The sequence below is a fragment of the Sturnira hondurensis genome, unplaced genomic scaffold (genome assembly GCF_014824575.4).
Source record: "Sturnira hondurensis isolate 20B ecotype Veracruz unplaced genomic scaffold, ASM1482457v3 Scaffold0008992, whole genome shotgun sequence".
Classification (NCBI taxonomy): domain Eukaryota; kingdom Metazoa; phylum Chordata; class Mammalia; order Chiroptera; family Phyllostomidae; genus Sturnira; species Sturnira hondurensis.
Genome location: NW_028081623.1, coordinates 252,748 through 275,973, shown reverse-complemented (window position 1 = coordinate 275,973; position 23,226 = coordinate 252,748). Strand labels below are relative to the sequence as shown.

At 36.7% G+C, this 23,226-nt stretch overlaps 1 protein-coding gene across 1 annotated transcript; it reads left to right on the top strand.

Annotated features, from left to right (window-relative positions):
• Window positions 1–11,421: 11,421 nt before the first annotated feature.
• SPAM1 (sperm adhesion molecule 1) lies at window positions 11,422–20,101 on the top strand. The gene is made up of 3 exons (XM_037056483.1): window positions 11,422–12,375; window positions 12,977–13,066; window positions 19,619–20,101. Exons 1-3 carry the CDS (start codon window positions 11,422–11,424, stop codon window positions 20,099–20,101), a joined length of 1,527 nt encoding a protein of 508 aa, XP_036912378.1.
• The last annotated feature ends 3,125 nt before the right edge of the window (window positions 20,102–23,226 follow it).

Genomic DNA, 23,226 nt, shown 5'->3' with positions numbered 1-23,226 from the left:
TCTAATAGCCAGATCCTCAGTTGCCGTAAGTCACTCTAGCAACCGAGTTTCTGCTCCTCCTGTCTTGGATGAGAATCCCAGGGCACTTCTGCTTTCTTCTGCTTTCAGGAGACCAACACAACTGTCTGCTCTTCTCTGCGAGGGTAAATGTGCTCAGGTTTTTATGGAATGGAGGGACAGAGATGACTGTGAATAATAATACATCTTTTATAATGGCATTAAAAGTTTGATATAGTTAACTTTTGTCTTTGGATAGCATCAGTCACGTCTTTCAATATATTTGATGTTCTAGATGTACTGTTTATGTTAATAATGTCAATTATAGCTTCTAATGGTTACTCATATCTATAGATGTAATAAACATGCTAATAGCCTTGTTAACTTGTTAATTATGGCTTCTTTGATTATTGGTAACTGCTCGTCCTCCTTTTTTTTGAATTAGTAAAAGAACCAGTTTATTTGGTCAAACTAATATATAAACACCAAAAAATCTGGATTCTATATTAATCATTTGTTTTGCTCTATTCATTTTCAATGTCACTAACTTATATGCCACTTACTTATTCTCCTGATCCAATTTAAAAGACTGGAAACTGCCCAGATAAATCACATTTGTCAAATCATGAAAATATTTCAACTGGGCTGAGGAAAGATAGTTTGAAGTCTGAACTTGAATAGGTTGTTTTCTTAGAGGAAGCCAAATACAGCAACACACACTAAGGTCCAAGGTGGTTTCATGATCCGTGAGACTTCCCTGTGTCGGTTCCCACTCAGAGCCTACTGTGTGGGGAGGAATGCCGTTCCCAAGGCATAGGACCATCATTGGATCTGACTCCACCACCGTGTGAATTTGCTGAGTATTTCATTTCCACCAGAACAACTTCTTAGTAAGTTACATATTTAGATTCAAAATATGTTTTTATTTCCTGGAGAAGCTTTGATGTGAACAGATCTATGAATCAGTAAATGGTCTTGGACTTTGCCTCTTTTTTTCGTGTTTTCATACAGAAGAGGGCGGAGGGAAGGGATTAACATTAGTAATAATAATGCAGGAACAACTTACATTTATTTGGTATATACTATGTACAGGAGGAAAAAGAACTTATGCCCCCCTGGGGGCAGCTGAGGGGGGCACCTGAGGTCTCCTGCAGAAGGGTTGACTTAAGGGTCTTGTTTCTTTCAACCAGAAGCATCTGATCTGGGTGTACGGGGGGAAAAAGAACTTTCCTTCGCTTTCTTAGGTTCTGCAGCTGCAGCCTGTGAATTGAACAGACAAAAGATAGATTGACTGGAGGAAACTTTAATATTTTCACATACACAAGGGAACTTTCATAGGAAAAGTGAACACCCAAAGAAGTGGTTAGGACCAAGAGCTTATATATCATTTTAACCAAGAATGATAAATTGTGAAGAAGTGACAAGGCAAAGGAAAAAGTGTTTTATCTTCTATGGGCAATGAGCTATGGGAAAGGGATTGGAAACATTTGAAGGAAAAGTGGGAAATAAAGGTTATCTTAGTAGGTTTGTTGATATAGATCCATTTCTTAGTGAACCCTCTGAGATGTCATTTTCCTGGTACAGGGAGTGCACCTTTCACATAGGAAAGCATATATCCTGCTTTGGGCAGAAATGGGGAACTTAGGGACCCACTCGGCACTTGCTGCTGTGAGCTCAGTCATTCCCCTTCAGCTCAAAATAACCAATAAGCCAAGGTGGATATTTTGTGGTGCCAGGTTCTGAAACTCTTCACAGGCATCGTGCTAAATGTACATTATTTTATTAAATTTTCACAACAGTTATATGAGATAGTTGCTAGTATTATCCACATTTTTAATTAAAAATGAAAAACCAAAGTGCAGTGAAGTTAGTTTGGGCGAGGTCACATTTCTACTAAGTCAAGAAGCCAGATTCCAGGTCTGCTGAGCTTCATCTAAAACATGAAACTGGTCAGCTGAGTTCTTTAGTCATTTAGAAACAGTACTTTAAGGAGTCCTCAGACAGATAAGAATTCTATTCTGGTTGCCGGAGAGATGAAAGGGATTTAATGACTTGCCTAAGACCACTTAATTAGAAAAGAGATCCCCTTAGGACACACACACACACACACACACACACACACACACACACACAAGCCACCACCCAGGTGTGTCAGACTCCAAAGCTTTTGTGTGCCAAAGTACTTTGACCCATTCTGCAGTAAAAAATAAAGGTTCGATTGTGACTTAGTGAACACATATATAAATATATAACTGACAAAAGAGATTCGTAAAATAATACTCTCTCTTACTACATGTGGTGGCATTCTGGAGCTTTCTATCCTATCCTATTTTAGTCTACTCTATTACAGTCTATTTTACTAATTATTTTCAAAATGCTCATTACAACCAAATAAATGCATTTTATGGTCTACATTACTTTATTGGGTAAAGTAATATAATAATAGTAAAGTAATAGTAAAGTAATAGTAATAATTAGTAAAATAGTAAAATAGTAAAGTAATAATTGTTTTTACAATTACTCTCTCTTTTTGCCTAAAACACATAGGACTACTTGGGTGATATTCAGTTTTTGTTCTAGGGTGCCCTTTGTAATTAGATTTGGGCCAGAATTGATGTCAGGGTGGAGGGGCACCTGAGGTCTCCCGCAGAAGGGTTGACTTAAGGGTCTTGTTTCTTTCAACCAGAAGCATCTGATCTGCCTTGGAGCCTCCTTGTCTGTTGTAAAGGGGCAGTTTAAATGTAAATATAACTGTGCTCAATTTCTGCAACTTGAAGGGAATTTTTCTAGGTATGACTCTTCTTCCTATCCCCCCTTTTCATTGACTACATTCCTTCAAGGAGACATAGATTACTGCTATTACACACAAATTTCTCTGAATTGTGTAAGAATATTAGTGTCCATGGCAAATCTTTCTCTGGTGTTCTTGGACTAGGATTTCACAATCCCTAATTTTGAAGGTACCTAATTTTAGGTACCTTTAGTCTAATTACATATATTGGCTTCTATAGGTTAAAGAAAATTCTCTCCATACCTTATGACAGCTGCCTTATAGTTTGGAGTAAATGCAAATGAACCATATTAAGCCAGATTAATAAAATAGGTAGTGCAGGGGAAATAATACCGTGTTTCAGATTTATAGAGCTTCATAGACAGCATTTCACACATCACGCCAGCATCTCTAGGAGTTAGACTGATTTAGGTATTACCAGTATTTTTGGAGTTATGTGATACCTGAAGATTAAACAGTTTTAATCTTCCAGCTGTCACGTAATAGAGCTAAAGGTGGAATTAAAGCCTCAACTCTTTTCTGCATGTAGGCTCTTAATCCCATGAGTTGGAGCTATGAGATGGAAGAGCCAGTTAAGACAGCAAGAAAAAAGTTAAAAGTGAATGTAAGAAGAGGGCGAAAAAGACATTGTACAGGGAGACACCGATGAATATTTCTAGTGCTGCTATGTGGCCCTCATAGTCTAATCTTGGTCTGTATTACACCATTAGCTAAAAAATAGTGGCAGTCGAGGGCAGTTCTGAGAAAATAAGATTAGGTAAGATTAAAATAGATTATCTCTATAGTCTCTGCTAATTTGTAACCTCTAAAATACATCTTCCTTTCCACATCACAGTGTAAGGTCAAACACAGCTATTGTTACTTAAGGTGGATAATTGTCACCCTTTTGATACTTTATCTGGTTAATGTGTAAATTGGATTTTTTCCAGTAGATGAATTTGTGCTTTGAGAAAGTTGTAGAAGATTAAAAGTAATTTGGTGAAACTGGAGAAATGGGAAAAAATATTTGATGACAGGATTAGTTGTGTAATAGATAGATTCACTCATTCATCAGTTCAATGAAGTACTTATGTACCGGCACAGTACTGGGAATTGGGGACACAACAGTGACAGTCCAGTCTCATAAAAGAGACAGACATATTTCAAATTTCACTACGAACTGTGAGTGGTGCAAAGAAGTAAGTGCGATTTTTATGAAAGCTTTGATGTATTTGAAGTAGCCTTGGCGGCAGTCAGGTCCGCTCGGAAAGGCTGCATGGTGGGCGCAGTCACTGAGAGACTATCTCTGGGCCCAGAATAGGGACTAAAAAGTGTGTGAGGCAAAGAAAGAGGTTTACACCAGAGGTGCAAGGCAAGATCCGCGGAGTGAGATACTCATTCCTCAGGTCCGCTAGAACCTGTAACACCAAAGCCCTTCTTCTTCAAAGAAATAGAAACTTTCAAAGGGATAATAAAAGATTTGGGTTTTACTTTTCTTTTAGATCCTGGCCAGCAACCTGGCATAGATTGGGTTGCCATACATTCTTCAGAAGTAAAGACAGAAATAAATATGCTGGGAAAATGTGTGGTTGCTTGAGACTTCGGCTGGAGTTGTGCTTTCACAAAACATGCATTCTCAAGGTAGACTGCAGAACAAGTCTTTTTAGGAAGAGAAATATTAAATCACTTATAACGCTGACTAGATTTTTGAACCAGTTCTCTATCCTAAAGTAAAAAATCAGTCTGCTTCCTAGGTGCTCATTAAGAAGTCTGGTATCTCTGTAGAACCCAGGGATCTTAAATAGATAAGAGCAAAAAACAGCTGTTTCATTATCTTATGAAGCTGAACTCATATTTTTTCCTTGATGAAATTTATCTTCAGCAAAATTAAATGTGCTTAGTTATAGTGGTATAGTTGTGCACCTATCACTTTTGGACAAATGTAATTTATGAACAGGTAGGTGTTTTCTGTTTGGATTAGTCTATAGTGGTCATTTGGATCCTTGATATAATTCCATATGTAGAAGAAGTAACTATATAATGTTGATGATTTTAAAAAATCAAAAATGAAAGTCATCTGGTCAAGGGATGAGAAATATTGGTTACTGCTAATTGAACGTTTGCAAACTCATAGGTCATGTCCTAACTACTATACTTCTTTGAATTTCATTGTACAAGACATTGGTAATAACAGGAAGCTTCATTATTCTTCTTAAACTTTGACTTGATCCGTATTAACTAAGCCCTTTACCTATTCGTGCTAGGCAGCTGAGTCAGGGAAGAACTAGGACTGGTCTTGGTTTATGGTGGATGGACCTTGGGTTGACTGCAGGTCAGGTGTCACTGAGTTTAGTAAGTGGCATCGCGGGGAGCATCCCCAGCAAAGCTATTGTGTTTTAAATTAGCTTCTAGAATTTAGAGACTCTTCAAGTCTTTATTAAATTCTTTGATTATTTAGTTTCCGTCATATTCTGATGTTTCAGTGCTTCATGTTTAACTATAGAAGACATATTTGTCTTTTCAGTAGTGTTTAAACTCTGTGGCTTCTGGATGGAATGTTTCATTTATTGTTGAACACCTCCATTTTAAAGTATCCCCATGCGCCATAATATTAAGCTTACTAAAGTTTAAAGCACACCACTTAACATACACATAAGAAGGGGGGCTGACAAAGTAGTCCCTACTTGACTGTTGACTGTACTAATCAGACTCAGTGAGTTCATTTTTGGGGCTGGTCTCAAACCCTGAGCTTCTGTGGCCTTTGTGGTAGAGTCTAGTTTTAGCTAAAATCTGGTAAGTTGGTGTAGCAAGAGTACCTCATCTTCCATATCTGATCCTCTCGGATAGTTAATCAGCTTCCTTACCTTCTACTATCTCTCATGTGACTTCTGATCACCCTGGCTTGTCTTCAGTGAGCATCTTGTTAGGTTGGTTTAACCAGAACCCCTCCTTACCCCTGATGTGTCCTCTTAGCCACTGACCCCCTACTCTGAGCATTTACTACAAATTCCCACTTTCCCTTGCTGTATTTTGAATTGAATCTGGTTCTCTACAGTTCTCTTTTCCTCTAGCTGCAATGATTTTCCTTGATAATGTTTATTTTTAATGCTGTAACTACTGTCCAGCTTTTTTATTCTTTGACAGCTCTTTGGCTTCTGGATATGGTTTTTTTTTTGGAACATCTTTAAAGTATCATCATTGGCCATAATTTTAAATTTACTGAAATTCAAAGTATATCCAGTTTATTCATTTAATTAATTCATTTAGCATATACATATTGAGTAGCAATTAGGTGACTCAGAAATTGAACAATAATCTAATCCTACAATTAAATGTATATTATGTACATTCTTTAATAAAGCCTCTGAGGTCTACAAAGATATTTTGGATATAGAATGTTCTAGGTAATTCATATTCTTTCCAAAAGAATTTTCTTCCAAGAATAAAATAGACCGCTTTCTTATTTTCATTAAAACACTCTTAGTTTTGACCTATCATGCATTTTCCAAGACTGCAATATTAATATTGTTAAATAAAACTGAGTAAATTTTGAATATCCAACTGGTTTTAATTGATTCATGAATCAGGCAGCATCCTCTTTAGCAACTGGAAGTGTAAAAGGTGCTCAGAGGAGGTGTACAAAATGGAAAGTTTTTATAGGAAAAAAAAGAGGGTTGAACTGAGAAATTAAGAAAGAATTATTTTAGGCAAGGGCACCTTCCCTTAGGGGAAGTGAGTGAGTCTTATCAGGAAGACATTAATGGGAGCAAAGTGGGGTAAGGGAGCTATTAGCAAAGAAAAGAAAGGGGTACTTTTAGGCCAGGTCACCCTTTCTTTAGCGGGGGGAACCAGGAAGGGTTTTCATCACGCGGATTGCATTTTCTTTCTGTGGAGGAAAGGAGAGGTCTCTCACATGAGCTTGCCTCACTGGAGTTTGGCAAGAAAATTTCAGACTGGTTGGCTGAGATTGTTTCTGAGAGAGGTTAAAACCGCAATTAGACCAGATACTAAGTCTAGGTTTAGTATAATGGGCATAGGTGATGCCATTTTGGGCCTGTGGTTTTTTGTCTTACAATATCTTTTACAATGTATCAGTATAACTTGTTAAAGTATTAAATGTCTAGAATTCATCTTTAATAAGACTGCCATTATCTTAGATACATTACTTCCTAATTGTATTGCTAACAAGACAAATTCTAGTGGGATCAGGTAAGGAGGAAAAAGGCATATAGCTAGTTTTAGCAATTTTTTCCCTTATATCTGGAAAACAAAAAAAATAACCAGAAATATCATAAAAATTGTAACCATCCTAATCAGTTCATTCTACCTCATGTAATTAAGACTTGCTCTGCTTGGATCCAATTTTTTCACTAGTTTTTTTTTTTTTTACTTTGCTCAATAACTGAGCTAGTGATAATTCCGAGAAGTTTGCAGGGCTGTCTGTCAAGTCTTGTATAAATTTGCTCAGCAAAGTAGGTGCCTCAATCACTAGACATTGTGGAAGGTACACCCCTAGTGGGAAACACATTTCCTGACAGTTTCTTTGTCACTGTGAAGGCAGCAGTCTTGCAGCAGGGGAAGAAAGATTTAGCTCACCCAGAAAACACACACGCAGCAACGGGAAACTGCTGATAACTCATGTGAAGAGACAGTTGAATAAAATCTAGCTTAAATGTACTATGGTGCATGAAAAAATGCAAAAATTAAAAAAAAAGAAAGAAATATTGTGAGGTGTTTTAGGGGTCCCTCTAGAATACTTCAAAGTTATTACCAGATTAGGACTTTATTTACAATTTCAATTATGGGAAGTTTGTTGATTTGTGTCACAAGGTTTGTGCTCTAAGGATTTGTTCAAAGATGTACGCTAAAGAAGAGATACTTTTTCTTATTAGAAAATGTGTTTTGTACATGTATATGAATTTTATAAGTAAATAAGTAAATAAATCTTTTACTTAATGATTCACCTTTTCTTAGCAAATTGAATAAAACAAATTTTATGTAATACATTCAATGATTCTTTAATCTCACTTATGTTCTTTGGTATTTTGCTGTTCCTTATCAATAATTGTTGAATAAAATTTAAAAATATTTTAGATTTAGTTTCCTTTGTATATTTATTATTTTCATTAATAAATCATTTAAAAATTGAAACATATCTTAATATGCTTGTAAAGGTAAGTAGTGTTAGAAAAATTAATTTTACTGTATTTAACATTGATTGGGTTCTAGTTAGGAGTTATAAATTGAACTGGATAAATATGTCAAATAATAGCATAGTTGAAAAGCATTGAGAAACTTAGTCCCCAAATTTAGATTTTTAGATATGTAAGAGACCTTAAGATCTATACTCCAGAAGTGTAATTCAAGAATCATGTCTGCAAGACTTTGATAAGTAAACACAGTTTGGCATTCTTTTGATTTCCTCAAGAGGCTGTTTATCTTGTGATATTTCACTGGTAGGTATCTTAAAAACAAGAGGATTCTGTAACTTTGCAATCATTTTTATTTTCAAAAAAATTTTGCTCATACAAGACACAAGCCTTACTATTTTTCTTTGATTTTTAAACTGTGCCTATTATATTATTTAAATTCATTTCTAATATATTATATAAAGAAAGTGGTACTAATGCTTTAAGGTTGATTTAATGTCATATAACTTTATTGATAGTTAATATACTTTTGATTCAGACACTTGTATGTATTTATGATGAATATGTTTTATCAGGCAGTCTCAAAAAATTTAGAGATGATTGGTTCTCAGTTGAGAGTATAGACTTTGGAGTTTGGAATCTGAGTTCCATAAGTATATATTAAAATAACAATTTTTGATTGCTAAATATTGGGGATTTGTGAACACATGTGCTGTAAAAGGACTTCTTGTTTAGTGGAACTTTGTTGAAGCCACATCATCAAAATAGTAGTTACTGAGAAAAGAAAATTTTCTCACATTGAGCAGGACGTGAAAAACAAACTTTACCATGTAAAATGCTACAGGGGAGGTGAGACTGTTCCTCTACCCTCTCTGTTTCTGTGACTGGGCTTGAGAATTAAACTGACCAAAGACAGATGAACAGCAGACAAGCATAAACATTTTTATTTGGTGTTAAAATTTCTAGAAAAGAAACAAACAAACATAGGATAGGCCTGAGAACTTATATGCCATTTCAACAAAGAATGATAAATTGTAGAGGTGTAACAAGACAAAGAGGAAAGGATCTGAGAGAGGTTGGCAGATTGTGGGAAATCGATGGGGGAAACCAAAAAAAAGGGTTATTCTGTCTCTGTGTTATTTTACCATCTCCAGTGATAAAGAATGCTCTCTTTCCGGTACAGGGAGGGCATCTTCTCACAGAAAATCTTATGTCCTGGTTTTAGATAAAAAGGGGAGATCAGAAATTCCTTTCTGCATCTGCTATTTCTGAAGGGTATTCAGCTCAAAATAATCAATATACCAAAGTGGCATATTTTACTGTGATGTGTTCTCATCTACATGTATTTAAACATGCAAAGAAATTGAACGAAATGACCTACATGTACTCAACATCCAGTTTTACAATTAATTATTAACTCATGGCCCATCCTTTTCATCTAAATGCAAATCTTCCCCTTCACACCTAATCCCCCTTCTCCCAAATAAATCTAAGAGCACATGTAGTAATATTTTTAAAAAGTTTTTAAAAATATATTTATTTCAGGCATCTATGATATTTTAATTTTTCTAAAACATTTTACTTCCATTATCTTTATTGACTTCGTTACTATTTTCCTAACAGATGAAAGATTATGGATATAAAGAAAGAAGTTGAGGGATCACCTCTTTGATTTAGTCTGGTTCCATCTAGCTGTTTAAGCCAGAAACCAAGGAAACATAAATTATCACCCTCTGTACTCTTCAAATGCATTTGGTGACCAACAGCTGTCAAATCTTGTCCTCTTTCCATCTCTGTCACTCTTGTACTTTCCTACTTATTTACACTACTTCAACCTGTTCCTCTCCAGTTGTATCTTGTAGAGAGTGGTAATTATAATTATCATTCTGAAACACATCTGATCATGTCACTACCCTACCAAATGCTCTCTGGGACCAGGGATCCTTTAGATTCAGCTCCCAGTTCTGTTAGCTGACACCCCCTCTACCCCCAATGTCTGAACACTTCCAATTTCTAGAAAAGACATTAAAAATTGGAACATTTGGCATCATTCAAAATAACTTGGGCCAAATAGCTGATCTTCTCTTAGGACAAGAGATGGCCTTGGCGATGTGTGGTTCACACATCTTGCCTCTTTTACCTATTGTGTTACCTGCCTGAGGGCTGTGATCAGTATTCTTTGGTATGGCATCTGAGCCTCTTCATTGCAGCATAATAGTTCTTAAGATTTGATTTTATTCTGTCTATTGTGTTCTCTTCAGGCTAGTTAGTTTTTCAGCAATGGGATGGATGGCTACTTCGTAGGGTATGGAAACACTTTCTTAGGTAAAATGGTATGATTCTCATTGTAACTGCACATAGCGGTATACTACTAATCTAATTATAGCTAAGGGGTTTCCTTTCCTTCTAATGTTTACAGAATATTGAAATATGTCTTATTGTAGGTAATTATCACAAATAGAAAATATTAAGTAATACTTAGCTTAATTTCTTATTCTTGGCTCAGTCCATTTTATTGCACCACAGAGTGCCTTGACACCTCACATTGTGCAATCAGAATGACAAGACAGCTCACTTAAAGACTGTGGAAGACCAACACTCACATATTGCTCTTATTAAGTTAGGCAAGAACTACTCTTTTTAGTGGAAGATATAAAGTCATAAAATGTTTTATTAACTTTAAACATGAGAATACATTACTTTGAGAAATGTATTTATGTATGTACGAGAGATTATGACAAATTGCTGTTTGAAATATTTTTTCTACTTATTCCTCAGTAGGAGATTGTGGTTGATTCAATAGTTTCAAGTAAATTTGGACTTATTACCTCAGAAGAGAATTATACCTTCTCCTTCACCTGTCCTCCTTCAAAAAAAAAAGAAGATCTCGCAATTCTATGAGAGGCTGTTTTCAGTTTTTGGCAGACCAATATGTGCTGGTCTTTCAAGAAATAAACACGAATGAGAGGTTCAACTTGGGATTTATTTTTATGCAATAGGCACTTGCTAAGGCCTTGCTCGGTCCGGCATGCTGCACAGTGGGGGAGGCAGAAGGAAAAGGGCCGCACATCTCTCTGCAGGCTCAGTGATGATTTTGGAGAGTGAGACAAATGTTAACTCTTATAGGATTGGTATCACAAATAAGAGAAAACAATTTTATTTATTCAAACACAAGAGCTTTCTATCTTCAAAAACTGAGCTAAACTCTCCAAACTTAAAGTTGAGAACTTGGTAGAGCTTACAATCAATGATACAGAAGTGTAGTATAACACTGCATTCTTTCTTTCTTTGTTTTTCAGTTATAGATAAAGCAACTTGCAAAACCTTCCTGAAACATGAAGCAGGAAGAATAGTATTTATTTAAAAATAATATCATTATACCTCTTTATCCACCAAAGTGGCTTCATTTTATGATTCTTCTGTGCTTAAATCTTAGGTCAAACATTGGATAAACCAAAGAGTGTAGGAAAAAAATAAGTGATTTTCATAGTCTTACTCTTTGCAATGGGAGTGCTGAAGTTCAAGCATATCTTCTTTAGGAGCTTTGTTGGGTCCGGTGAAGCATCCCAGGTTGTATTCGCCTTCCTTCTGATACCCTGTTGCTTGACTAAGGAGTTTGCAGCACCTCCTTTTCTCCCAGATATTCCTTTTCTATGGGCTTGGAATGCCCCAACTGAACCTTGTTCTAAGAGGTTTAATGTGTCCATAGATTTGAGCCTCTTCTCTTTAATAGGAAACCCCCAAAGAGATGCGATAGGACAACCCATTACATTATTTTACGTTGATAGACTTGGCTTATATCCTCATATAGATAAGCATGGCAAAAATGAGCATGGAGGAATACCCCAGTTGGGTTCCTTACAAGCGCATTTGGCTAAAGCTAGGACAGACATTGACCATTACATGCCGAAAGATGATGCGGGCTTGGCCATTATTGACTGGGAAGAATGGAGTCCTCTCTGGGCAAGAAACTGGAAACCTAAAGATATTTACAGAAATCGGTCTATTGAGTTGGTTCAGCGACAAAATCCACAACTTAGTCTCACAAATGCCACCAATCTAGCCAAAAAACAATTCGAAACAGCAGGAAAAAATTTCATGCAAGAGACTTTACAATTGGCAAAATCACTTCGGCCAAAACATTTATGGGGTTATTACCTTTTTCCTGACTGTTACAATCATTATTATACTAAACCTCAATATAACGGGAGTTGCTTTGAATTGGAAAAGAGAAGAAATGATGAGCTCAACTGGCTGTGGAATGAAAGCACTGCCCTTTTTCCATCCATCTATTTGAACACCTTCCTGAAGTCTTCTCCACAAGCTCCACTCTTTGTCCGTAATCGTGTTCAGGAAGCCATTCGGGTTTCTAAAGTACCAAATGCTCAAAGTCCACTTCCAGTTTTTATATATACTCGTCCAGTGTTTACTGATGTATCTTCTCAATACCTTACTCAGGTAAGTAAATCAAGGTATGAGGGCTATGCAATAGTTCCACAAATAGTGTTTGGGGGAATTTAACATCATTTAAAATTTTTAGGAGAGTTTATTTGAGCTAAACTGATGACATATGCCATCACATGCTCTAGCACTTGATAGGGCAAGATCTCAAATGCTCTAGCAAGATCATTTTTGAAGGGAGTGAAATTTAGCTTTTGATTTTCTCTAGGAATATGTGCACTGGTAGTTCTACATTATTATATGAATGTAAGATAAGAATATGTTTCATTTTAATGTAATATCTTAGCAACCATAGAAAATTAAGTAGTATAGGCAGTGTACTAACTTAGTTCCTTTTTTTCTTTCTTGGGTCTGCTCTCATGTCAATAGAAGAAACACAAATTATATAAATACCTATATTTTTGTTATGGTAGTGCAAGGGTGGTGTGAAAGATGGAAATAAATCATGGGGAAAACAAAAGAATATTTTATAAAACATGAAAATTATGTAAAATTTAAATTATTATTGATAGGGCAGCATTCGTAGCTTTGTTGTTACTGCTTATGTATAACATTCAGTTTTATTTCTATCTGTTAACTTTTTTGTCATATTTTCCAGGAAGACCTTGTGAGTACAGTTGGTGAAACTATTTCTCTAGGTGCCTCTGGAGTTATAATGTGGGGAAGCCTCAATTTAAGTCAAAGTGTGGTAAGTTGAATTGATAAGACATAGATGAAAACATTTCTACTTTTAATGTTCTTGAAGATTATTGTGGTACTGAATAATTCTGTACTTGGCACCTAGTTGGTGGTGCTCGGTTAATACTGGCTGAATCAAATCATCTTTCACTTGTGTGGTTATTGGGGGAGCAGAAAATATTGTAACTGTTTTTCAGTGAGAAAACAGAAATTTGGTGAGATTAATTGAAGTTCTCTAGGCTCTGTGCTCTAGGCTTAGTCTTAGTAAGATTAAGTTCTCTTAGCCTTACTTACAAGTCACTTTACTAAGTAAGACTTACTAGCCACAGAACTACAATCTTAGTTTTCTGACAGTGTTTACATTTCTTTCTATTACACAATGCTGTGTCTCTTTTCAGCAGAGGTCCAACTAGTCAATAGGCATTCATTTATTCTTTCTTTTTAAAAAAGATTTTATTTATTTATCTTTAGAGGGGAAGGGAAGGAGAGAAGGAGAAAAATATCAATGTATGGTTGCCTTTCGTGCATCCCCTGCTGGGAACCGGACTGCAACCCAGGCATGTGCCCTGCCTGGGAATCGAACCGCAATCCTCTGTTTCACAGGCCCATGCTCAATCCACTGATAAAGTTTTTAAAAATTATATTTATTTATTTTTAGAGAGAGTGGAAGGGAGAAAGAAAGAAAGGCAGAGAAACATTGATGTGTGATAGGAACATTGATGGGCTGCCTCTCAGCCTACAGCCGAAGCGTATGTCCTGACTGGGAATCAAATCGTGATCCTTTAGTTCGCAGGCCCACGCTCAATCCATTGAGCTACACCAGCCAGGGCCATTTATTCTTTCTTTAATTAATTCAATTAGTGTTAATTAAGCCCTTTTTTATTCATTTAGTCATTTAGTTATTCAGTGACAGTGTATTGCATGAGTCAGCAAGCAATATTCATGGGTCAAATCTGGGCTACTGCTTGCTTCTTTCTGTACAGATCATGAACTAAAAATGATTTTTACAGTTTCAAGTGGATTTTAAGAATAAAAGAATAGTATTTCATACTATGTGAAAATTATGTAAAATGTAAATATCAGTGTTTATCAGTAAAATTTCATTGGAACGTAGTCAGGGTCATTTGTTGGTATCTGTGGCTACTTTTGCACCTTAAAGGAATAACGAACTTTACCATTGAAAATCCCAAAATATTTACTGTCTTTCCCTTTACAAAAAATGTTCCTGACCCCTTGGTTTATCAACCAAGTTCTAGGTAATTCTTTAGATGCTAGAAATGTAGCATTGAACAGAGCAAAGACATATGCAGATATAATATGCCAGGTAACTGAGGTACAACTGCAATGAAGAGCAATGAAGCAGTATAGGCAGGATAAAGGGTGATAGTGTTATTTAAGGTGGAGCAGTCATAAAAGGCCTCTCTGTTGAAGTACTGTTGGATCAGAGACCTAATGGAAATAAGAGACCAAACCATTTTTTAAAAGATTTTATTTATTTATTTTTAGAGACAGGGAAAGGAAGGGAGAAAGAGAGGGAGAGAAAAATCAATGTGTGGTTGCCTCTCATGTGCCACCCACTGGGGATCTGACCCCCAACCAGCATGTGCCCTGACTGGAAATCGAACTAGTGACCCTTTAGTTCACAGGCCAGCACTGAATCCACTGAACCACCCTAAGTCTGAACCACAGGGATAAAGTCTTAAGTGCAATAACTTTGAGGCTGCAATGTGCTTTTCAAAAGACCAAGGAGTTCAATGTGACTGAAGTGCTGTGATCAGGGAAGAGAGTGGCGAAGGGTGTGATCAGTGAGATAGCAGAGGGCCAGCTGTAGGGCTCCATAGTTCATGATGGACTCTCACTTTGAGTTAAAAAGCCACTAGGAGGTTGAGCAGAAGAGTGAAAATTTCTGATAAACATCACAGAAGAATGACTTAGCTGGTTGAAAATAGATGTTAGAGGGGCAAGAGTGGAAGCACAGAGAGGCTGTTGGTGGTTTGGGCCCTTTGTGCAGGCAGGTGTTTGGATTTTGAGTATAATCCAGTAGTAGAACTGTGAGGGTTGGCTGAGGGAGTGTTTGGCAAGTAAGATAGATAAGAGAAGTGGTTAAAATGTTAAAACGATTCCTAGGCTTTTGGCTTGAAGGTGGTATCTCTGAGATGGGAAAGACTTTAGAAGTGGTTTAGTGAGGGCTGGGCAGGGAAGAAAGTGGAATAGGTATATGCGGGCAACTGGGAATTACTTTTTGAAAATATTAGTAAATTATTCAAAGATTCCCTAAGGGAAAGAAAAAGGAACCCTTCTTTGTTTCCCACAGATTATATTTAGCAGTGTCAATTTTAAGTAATATTCTTTTTATGAGAAAAGAATGTCTGTTTTAGCCTGTTTTGTTCATTTTCTCCTAATGCATTTTGTTTAGTCCCAAAAGCTTTTAACTATCATAGCCTAATCATTTCCTCTTTTTATTTTCATCCTTGTTTAATTCTACACCTCAGTGCTTTATCTCCCACCTCTTTAATACTCTTATCTCAAAGCAAGAGGAAAACTGTTACTCAGGTACTACTGAGTTGGAGCTGAACTTTTTCTTCTCTGAGGGGTGTGGAAGTAGTGATGGAGAATGGAGAATAGGTGTCATGGAGAATATCTAGTAAAGTTCATGGCCCAGGGGTCTTATCCTAGTGCTCAGAGAGAAGAAACTGTACTCTAAGACTAGCCATATTTTTACTTCACTTATCACAGCACTTAATGAAAGTCACCCGTGTGAAATACTTTCAAGATAATCTGAACCCCTTTTCCTGTTTGGTAGAATGCTATTGTCTCTAGTTTGATCATCAATAAAGAGAAATAACATAAAACATAAGTTCAGAGAAAGGTGTATATGTTCCATTTGCAAAATCTTTCATATGTCAGGGAATTATTTAAAAATTATAATTCACCTACATATATTTCTAATTTTCACTAGTTGTTTTTCCAGATCTATAAACGCCTTTCTCGAGGGCTCTATATTAGGTTACAAGGGACCACTTATAAGTTCTCTGTACGACTTCCTTTTTTTTTTTTTTAAGAACTGAGGACTCCACTTTACTCTGGTGAGGAATGAATCAGGCATGCCCCCCATCAGTAGGATGATGTGACATATTATGTAATTGTCAGTTTTCTTTTACTTTCGCTTTCATCTTGGGCTCACATTCTTCTACCAANTGAACCCCTTTTCCTGTTTGGTAGAATGCTATTGTCTCTAGTTTGATCATCAATAAAGAGAGATAACATAAAATATAAGTTCAGAGAAAGGTGTATATGTTCCATTTGCAAAATCTTTCATATGTCAGGGAATTATTTAAAAATTATAATTCACCTACATATATTTCTAATTTTCACTAGTTGTTTTTCCAGATCTATAAACGCCTTTCTCGAGGGCTCTATATTAGGTTACAAGGGACCACTTATAAGTTCTCTGTACGACTTCCTTTTTTTTTTTTTTAAGAACTGAGGACTCCACTTTACTCTGGTGAGGAATGAATCAGGCATGCCCCCCATCAGTAGGATGATGTGACATATTATGTAATTGTCAGTTTTCTTTTACTTTCGCTTTCATCTTGGGCTCACATTCTTCTACCAAGGTGCCCAGACTGTTGTCAGTGTTATTTGTACAGGGACAATCCTTCAACCTTAATGCAACTATTTTCTATTTAATTACATTCCTTTGTAATTGCTCCTGTGGACTCTGTTCTATATGCTCCTGCTATATTTCCCATTGTACAATTATTCTGAATTCTAGTTCTATTACTTTCTCTCTTTTTCTATGTCATTTGTAATCAATAGTCATGGATTACTTGTCATGTTTCCTGAGGTCCACTAACAACTTGAGAAACTGGTAATTGCAAATTTAGTTTTAATGACGAGAATTAACCTAAAACAATTGTTATCAAATGTAAGCAAACCATTGCTTTCCATTGTATTTTATTAGCTCCATTGCTGTGATAAAGCCAACTCCTATCGGTCTGAGCTCATGAGACCTGATTGTTAAATATGCATAAATTTTGTGAACTGGTTGTTCAACATGACCATTATTAAAAAATTAAATTATAAAAACTTAGAATACAATAAATTATATTAAAACAAAGAAATAAATGCTTATAATGTGTCAATTACTTCATGTCTTGAGGTTATTCACATCTATTGTACCTGTAAGTGGAAATATTATGTGATGATGTACTACTCTGCAGAATGCTACCACAATGTGTAATGGTGGGATACTCAATTTTCAGTTCTGCATTCTGTGATGTCAGGTTGGTAGGTTAAATTTTGCCATGGTAGGAGTACGTACACCACAGGTAATGACAAATGCTATAAACCAGAACTTATCTTTTAAAAAGCCAAATTTAGATCTTTCCAAAGACTGCACCTTATGTAGGCTAATGATTCAAGCCATTTTCATGCTTTCATGCCTTTTTTTGCCTAGCTCTTGTCTCTGTGGACAACTATAATGTAATTTGAACTTGGTATAAATTCTCACATATTCTTGGCACTGGGGATACAGTATTGAAGAATATTGACAAAGTCTCTGACCCCATGGAACTTTTGTTAAAGTTGGAGATAGAGAAACTATGCACATGAGAAAAAAAATTAATGTGATATGTACTATGTGGAGAATTAAAACAGATGTTAGAAAGTAGACAGAAATGCCCGTCCTGAGAGGGGCATTATCTAATTAAAGCTTCAATCTGAAGAACAAGATAGAATGACTCATGTTAGAAACTAGAAAAAAGGAGCATTCTCAGCAGAGGAAACAGTAAGTGCAGTTTGAAAGGAACTGTCATGCTTGTAAAGCAGTCAGTGCAGCTAAGGGTGGCACAGTGGCTGTGTAAGAGGAAGAGTTATACTGTATCAGTCTATACACAAGTCGAGGGAAGTTGAATTTTATCCAAAAGATAGTGCACAGCTATGGGAGGGGTAAGAAGAGGTTTACTATTGCTGCCACAAAAATTACAACAGACTTGGTGGTTTAAGCAATAAAATTATTATCTTATAGATCTTCTTATCTGTGGATCAGAAGTCCAACATGGGTCTCAGGAAGCTAAAATCAAGGTGTCATCTAGGGGAGGGTCCTCACTTGCTCATTTGGGTCGTTGGGAGAGTTAATTTTCTCTTGGTTGTAGCAGTGAGATCTCTATTTTCCGGCTGGCTGTGGCTAGACATCTGCTTCTAGAGGTCACTATATTTTTTAGCCCTTGGCACTCTCCTCTGCCTTCAAAGCCAGCAATGCTGGATTGAGTCATTTTTTACCTTTGAATTTTCCCTCCTTCTTCTATTTTTTTTATCCCAGCTGGAGAAGTTTCTACATTTTTAAGGACTTTTGATTAGATTGAGCTCATCCAGATAATTCAGGATAATCTCCCCATCTCAAGGTCCATAGCCTTAAACATATGTCTCAAGTCCCTTTTGCCATGTGAGGTAACATGGTCGCAGGTTCCAGGGGGTTGGGGTATGAATATCCTTGGAAGACCCTTATTCTGCATACCACTGAAGGAGCATCATCCCAAGGAAAGGAACAAGAAACAAATTCAAGTAGAAGCTGCCAAGAGTCCTTAACTTGCTTACTGACCTACCACCAGTTCCTTTGCTTTGCTGAAGGGCTAGCACAGCCTGCTCACTCAACGGTACTGCTTGCTGTTCATGAAACAAAGTGACTATCTTCTATGTTTTCAAAAAGACAGTGTCTCAGTTATAGAATACACTAGTCTCAAGATGAAGATTCTAGTTACCACTCATACTCTGCCAAATAAATATATTTGGAAAAGAGCTGTTACAATTCACCTGTAACCTGAACTGTATGTGTGATTTAATATAAAGCATACTCAGGTGAATCTGTTTAGTTGTTTTGAGCCAGCAATTTAGAAACCACTTTTTTCCCCAGTGTTCTTTAAACTTATCTGAAAAATGGGTGATACTTATTACATTTATTTATAATTTCTTGAGGGCTAACTAATGAGATGTTAGGCCCTGGGATAAACACTTTCATATACGTACTATCTTTTTATCTTCACAACAACCACATAGGGTAGATGCTATAATAATTTTTTTTTACATGATGATGAAGTTAAAGCACAGCCATGTTAATTTGCCTAAGGTCACCCAGATAGAAAGCCAAGAATTAGAAAGCTAAGGCTTAGAAAGCTTGAGAGATTCCCAAGTTCACACAATTAGTTATTAATGGAACTGTAGCTCCAATCCAATCAGGTCAGATAGATCCCAGAACCTATGCTGTCCCTCACTCCCCAGTAGTTTATGAATTATTGAGGAAGGCCAAGGCTAAGGAGTGTTAAGCCTCAATCAGTAAATTATTTCAGTGGCATAAAATAGCATGTGAAACTTACAAATGTTACCAAAAAATAATTTTGATTAAGGCACAAATAATAAAATATTTTCTCATCCTTGCTGGGACTGTTTTTGGTTTTGGGTTTTTTTGTGTGTGTGTTTCCTTAGCAATTCTCGATTGCAGTGAATTAATTCACACGTGAAATAACTTGGGTATTAATATGCTGACCTTCTAACAATTTTACAGGACACCTGCACAAGACTACATGATTACATGGAGACCACACTGAACCCTTATTTAATCAACATCACCCTGGCGTCCAAAATATGTAGCCAAGTGCTTTGTCAGGACAGAGGAATCTGCACAAGGAAAAACTGGGACTCAGATAACTATCTTCACCTGAACCCATTGAATTTTGCTATTGAAACTAGTGCAGATGGAACATTTAAAATAAAAGGGAAACCCTCAAATGAAGACCTGCAAAACTTTGCCGAACATTTTCATTGCAGCTGTTATGCCAATGCCGACTGTGAAAAGAAAGTCATTATAACAGATACTCATACTATCAATGTGTGTGCTACTGAAGATGTTTGTTTAAATACTGTTCTGAACGAAGAAGAGGACATGATTTATTCAAGTTTAGTATTCTTTATATCATTTTTAATAATATTATTAATAATAATAATAGTAGTCGCAGCATTTTTTGTGAAAACGAATAGCATGGCATGAAAACAAGACTTTGAAGGTGTCAGTGAAGAACTTCTAGGGCATCACAAAAGAGATAATGTGTCTATGGCTTTGAAAATTGAGTAACAGCTAGGTAGTTTGGAGACATGGGACAAAAGGGACTTCAGAAGGATAGAGTATTGAGTGTGGTTTTTAGAGTGGTGTACAGTAGGTTATGACTACATGATGACTTTAAAATAAAGGCACTCTCAAACCTCTTGACCTGCTGTATTTTTTTCCATGCACATACAACATGATTTTACTTTCTGTCACCTTTCCATAATGTAAGCATCATGAGGACAGATACTTGGTTTGTTTTACTCACTGCTATATCCACAGTGTGATCAGCAGTATCCGGGACTTAGCAGGTGCCCACCAAATACTTGCTGAACAAATAAAAGCCAAGGAGGAGCCACTAAAGGCTTTTAAGTGTGGCAGTTGTCATGACCACTTCCCATAATCTAAATCTTCTTGGACGAATGCTACCCTTTTCCTAGCCCTCTCCGTCACCATCTGCTCCAATTATAATTCCACCACGAAAGCCACTGTTTCATAAAAAAGCCATGAAAGCCCTGACTCATGTGGCTCAGGGGGTTGAGCATTGTCTGTAAACTGAAGGGTCACCAGTTTGATTCCCAGTCAGGGCATATGCCTGGGTTGCATGCCAGGTCCTCAGTTGGGGGTGTGTGAGAGGCAAGTGATTGATGTTTCTCTTGCACATCGATGTTTCTTTCCCTCTCTTTCTCCCTCCCTTGCCCTCTCTCTAAAAATAAACAAATAAAATATTTTTAAAAAAGCTATCAGAAGAGGCAATTTGATCATCTTCAAAGGACATGTTATATGGACTAGGTTACTTAGAATACATTAATGGCTATCGGATGATGATGACCAGGATTTAGAGAAAATGGGGGCAAAAAAGTAAATTGGAAAGAGCATGAATTTTAGAATTGGATAGTTACAAAAGCAAATCTATATTTGCCACATTTCTAGCTATACAAGCTTGAGAGAATTAGCTAACCTGGCTCAGCTTCCATCAGAACAAAATGGCAATAATATACAACTTTTAGGGTTCTTAACAGGGCTGAATAGAATAATACATGGAAAGCATTTGGCCTTAGAAATAACTGTCTTAAAAATAAGTGTCTGGGGGAGAAGGGATGGGTACATTTTTATTGGATATGGAAAGGTCCTCATGTTGCTGCTGTGAGATGGAAGGTCAAAAGAGGAGACTTATGCCATGCAGACTCGACCATGAACCCAGTAAGAGAAGAAGCCACAAAATAGTAAAAGAGAATTGGCAGGAATAGTTTAGGTAATACATGTATGTAACTCTGTGTTTGATTATGTGTGCAGAAGCAAAGTTGTATTTCCATTCAGACCAAATATTTTTGCCAGGGATCATGCTTATAACTCAGGCATGACGAGGAGGATAGAGTGGCACAGCTCTCCAGGAGCTTGTATAATGATGGAGATAATGGACATGTAAACAGAAGTTGTCCATAATATGTGGTATATACATAAAGTGTAGACATTAAAGAGCTCTAAGAACACGGGTTCATCCAGTGGATTCACACAAAGTGCTAAAAAGGGCTTCCCACTCCTCACCGAACCAAACCCAGCATGAAAATACACAGGTCTAACTTCATTTGCACCTCTGTTTCTTTATGAAGTCTCCCATGTCTCATAAAGCATGAAATTTGTTTGCTTTTCTCCTCTTACTCTGTCTTTGTCAGTTTAATTTTCATACCCAGCCATGAACCCAAAGAGGGTGGAATAAAACCTTCTCTCCCTCCACAGCCCAAAGCCAGCTGAAATTATTCACATTAGCCAATCCTAAACTCTTCAACCTGCCTTGCCTTGCTTTTCCCCAAAACACTCCAGTAAGAGCTGTTGGTGTGTGCTCTTCCCACTCTTCTGCTTTCTGTTTGAAACCTGGTATTCCTCATGTGGTTCTCCTTACCATCATTCAGTCACCTTTACAAATTAAAACTCCATTACAAGACAAATGGGGAAGCAGAAAAGCTTTTCTCTTTGTTAATATTCTATTTTTCACCATGAGTTCCTCTGTACTGAATTCAGAGCTCAACATGTTAGCTGAAGTGTACTTTTTAGACTAACTCTGAAAAGAGAACTTCTCATTGAAGGGTCATTTTTGGAAAGATCTTTTTGAATAACTGTACATAGTAAGTGGCAGTTTCCTTTGAATTTGACAATCTCAGCCCTGCATTCAGAATTCTTATTTCAAAATTCACCAGCTTGCCTCCCAGTGTCACCTGGCTGAGAATACTGCGGCTCATTATCCGTTTCACTCGCAAAACTGCCAGGACTGTTTCAACACAATCATTCTGCACAAGATACTGACATGTTGATGACACTAAAATTTGACACGGAGTGGCAACGAATGTAAAGAACCTGTGAGAAAATCCATAAATTAAAAACCCCGTGTTTCTCTCTTCTCTGTTTGCAATCAGAGGGAGGGAAGGAAAGGGGGAGTGGTTGGGAGAGAAGAAAACAAAAAGAAGAAAGAGACGAGGGAAAAGAACTATAATGCATTAATTTCTTTGATTCAGTTGAGGCTTCTAATTAGCACAGGACTGAAAAGAACATCTGATGCTGATACAATCAGTCTTCAATTCCCTGCAAAACCTTACTAAGGTTAAGCCCAGGATGGCTATGAAGGCAGACCAACACAAAGTCATAAATTTACTTAAAACCTTTTTTTTTGCTCATCAGCTTTCATTAGTGTTTGTGTATTTAAAGTATGGCCCAAGACAATTCTTCTTCCAGTGTGGCCCAGACATGCCAAAAGGTTGGACACCCCCACCTTACAGTGTTAGTACTTAAATGACCTACCTGATGTTAAATAAAACATTTTAAATTCTAGAGCTGAAAGTCTTTTCAATTTTCTTTTAAATTTACTGATTTGAGAGACAGAAACATCAATTTGTTTTTCCAATTATTTATGTATTCCTGACTGATTCTTGTATGTACCTGACTGGGGATTGAACCCACAACCTTGGCATAGTGGGGCAACACTCCAACAAACTGAACCACCCAGCTGGGGCCTGAAAGTCTTTTTAAAAGAAAGGGTTTATTAGACCATTGCTAACAAAAAACAAACATACAAA

What these genes read in the sequence shown, in the direction of transcription:
- SPAM1 (XM_037056483.1), top strand. Translation starts at nt 11,422, where the DNA reads ATGGGAGTGCTGAAGTTCAAGCATATCTTCTTTAGGAGCTTTGTTGGG. An exon ending in CTTCTCAATACCTTACTCAG is followed by an intron (nt 12,376 to 12,976) that starts GTAAGTAAATCA and finishes CATATTTTCCAG; the next exon opens with GAAGACCTTGTGAGTACAGT. An exon ending in TCAATTTAAGTCAAAGTGTG is followed by an intron (nt 13,067 to 19,618) that starts GTAAGTTGAATT and finishes ACAATTTTACAG; the next exon opens with GACACCTGCACAAGACTACA.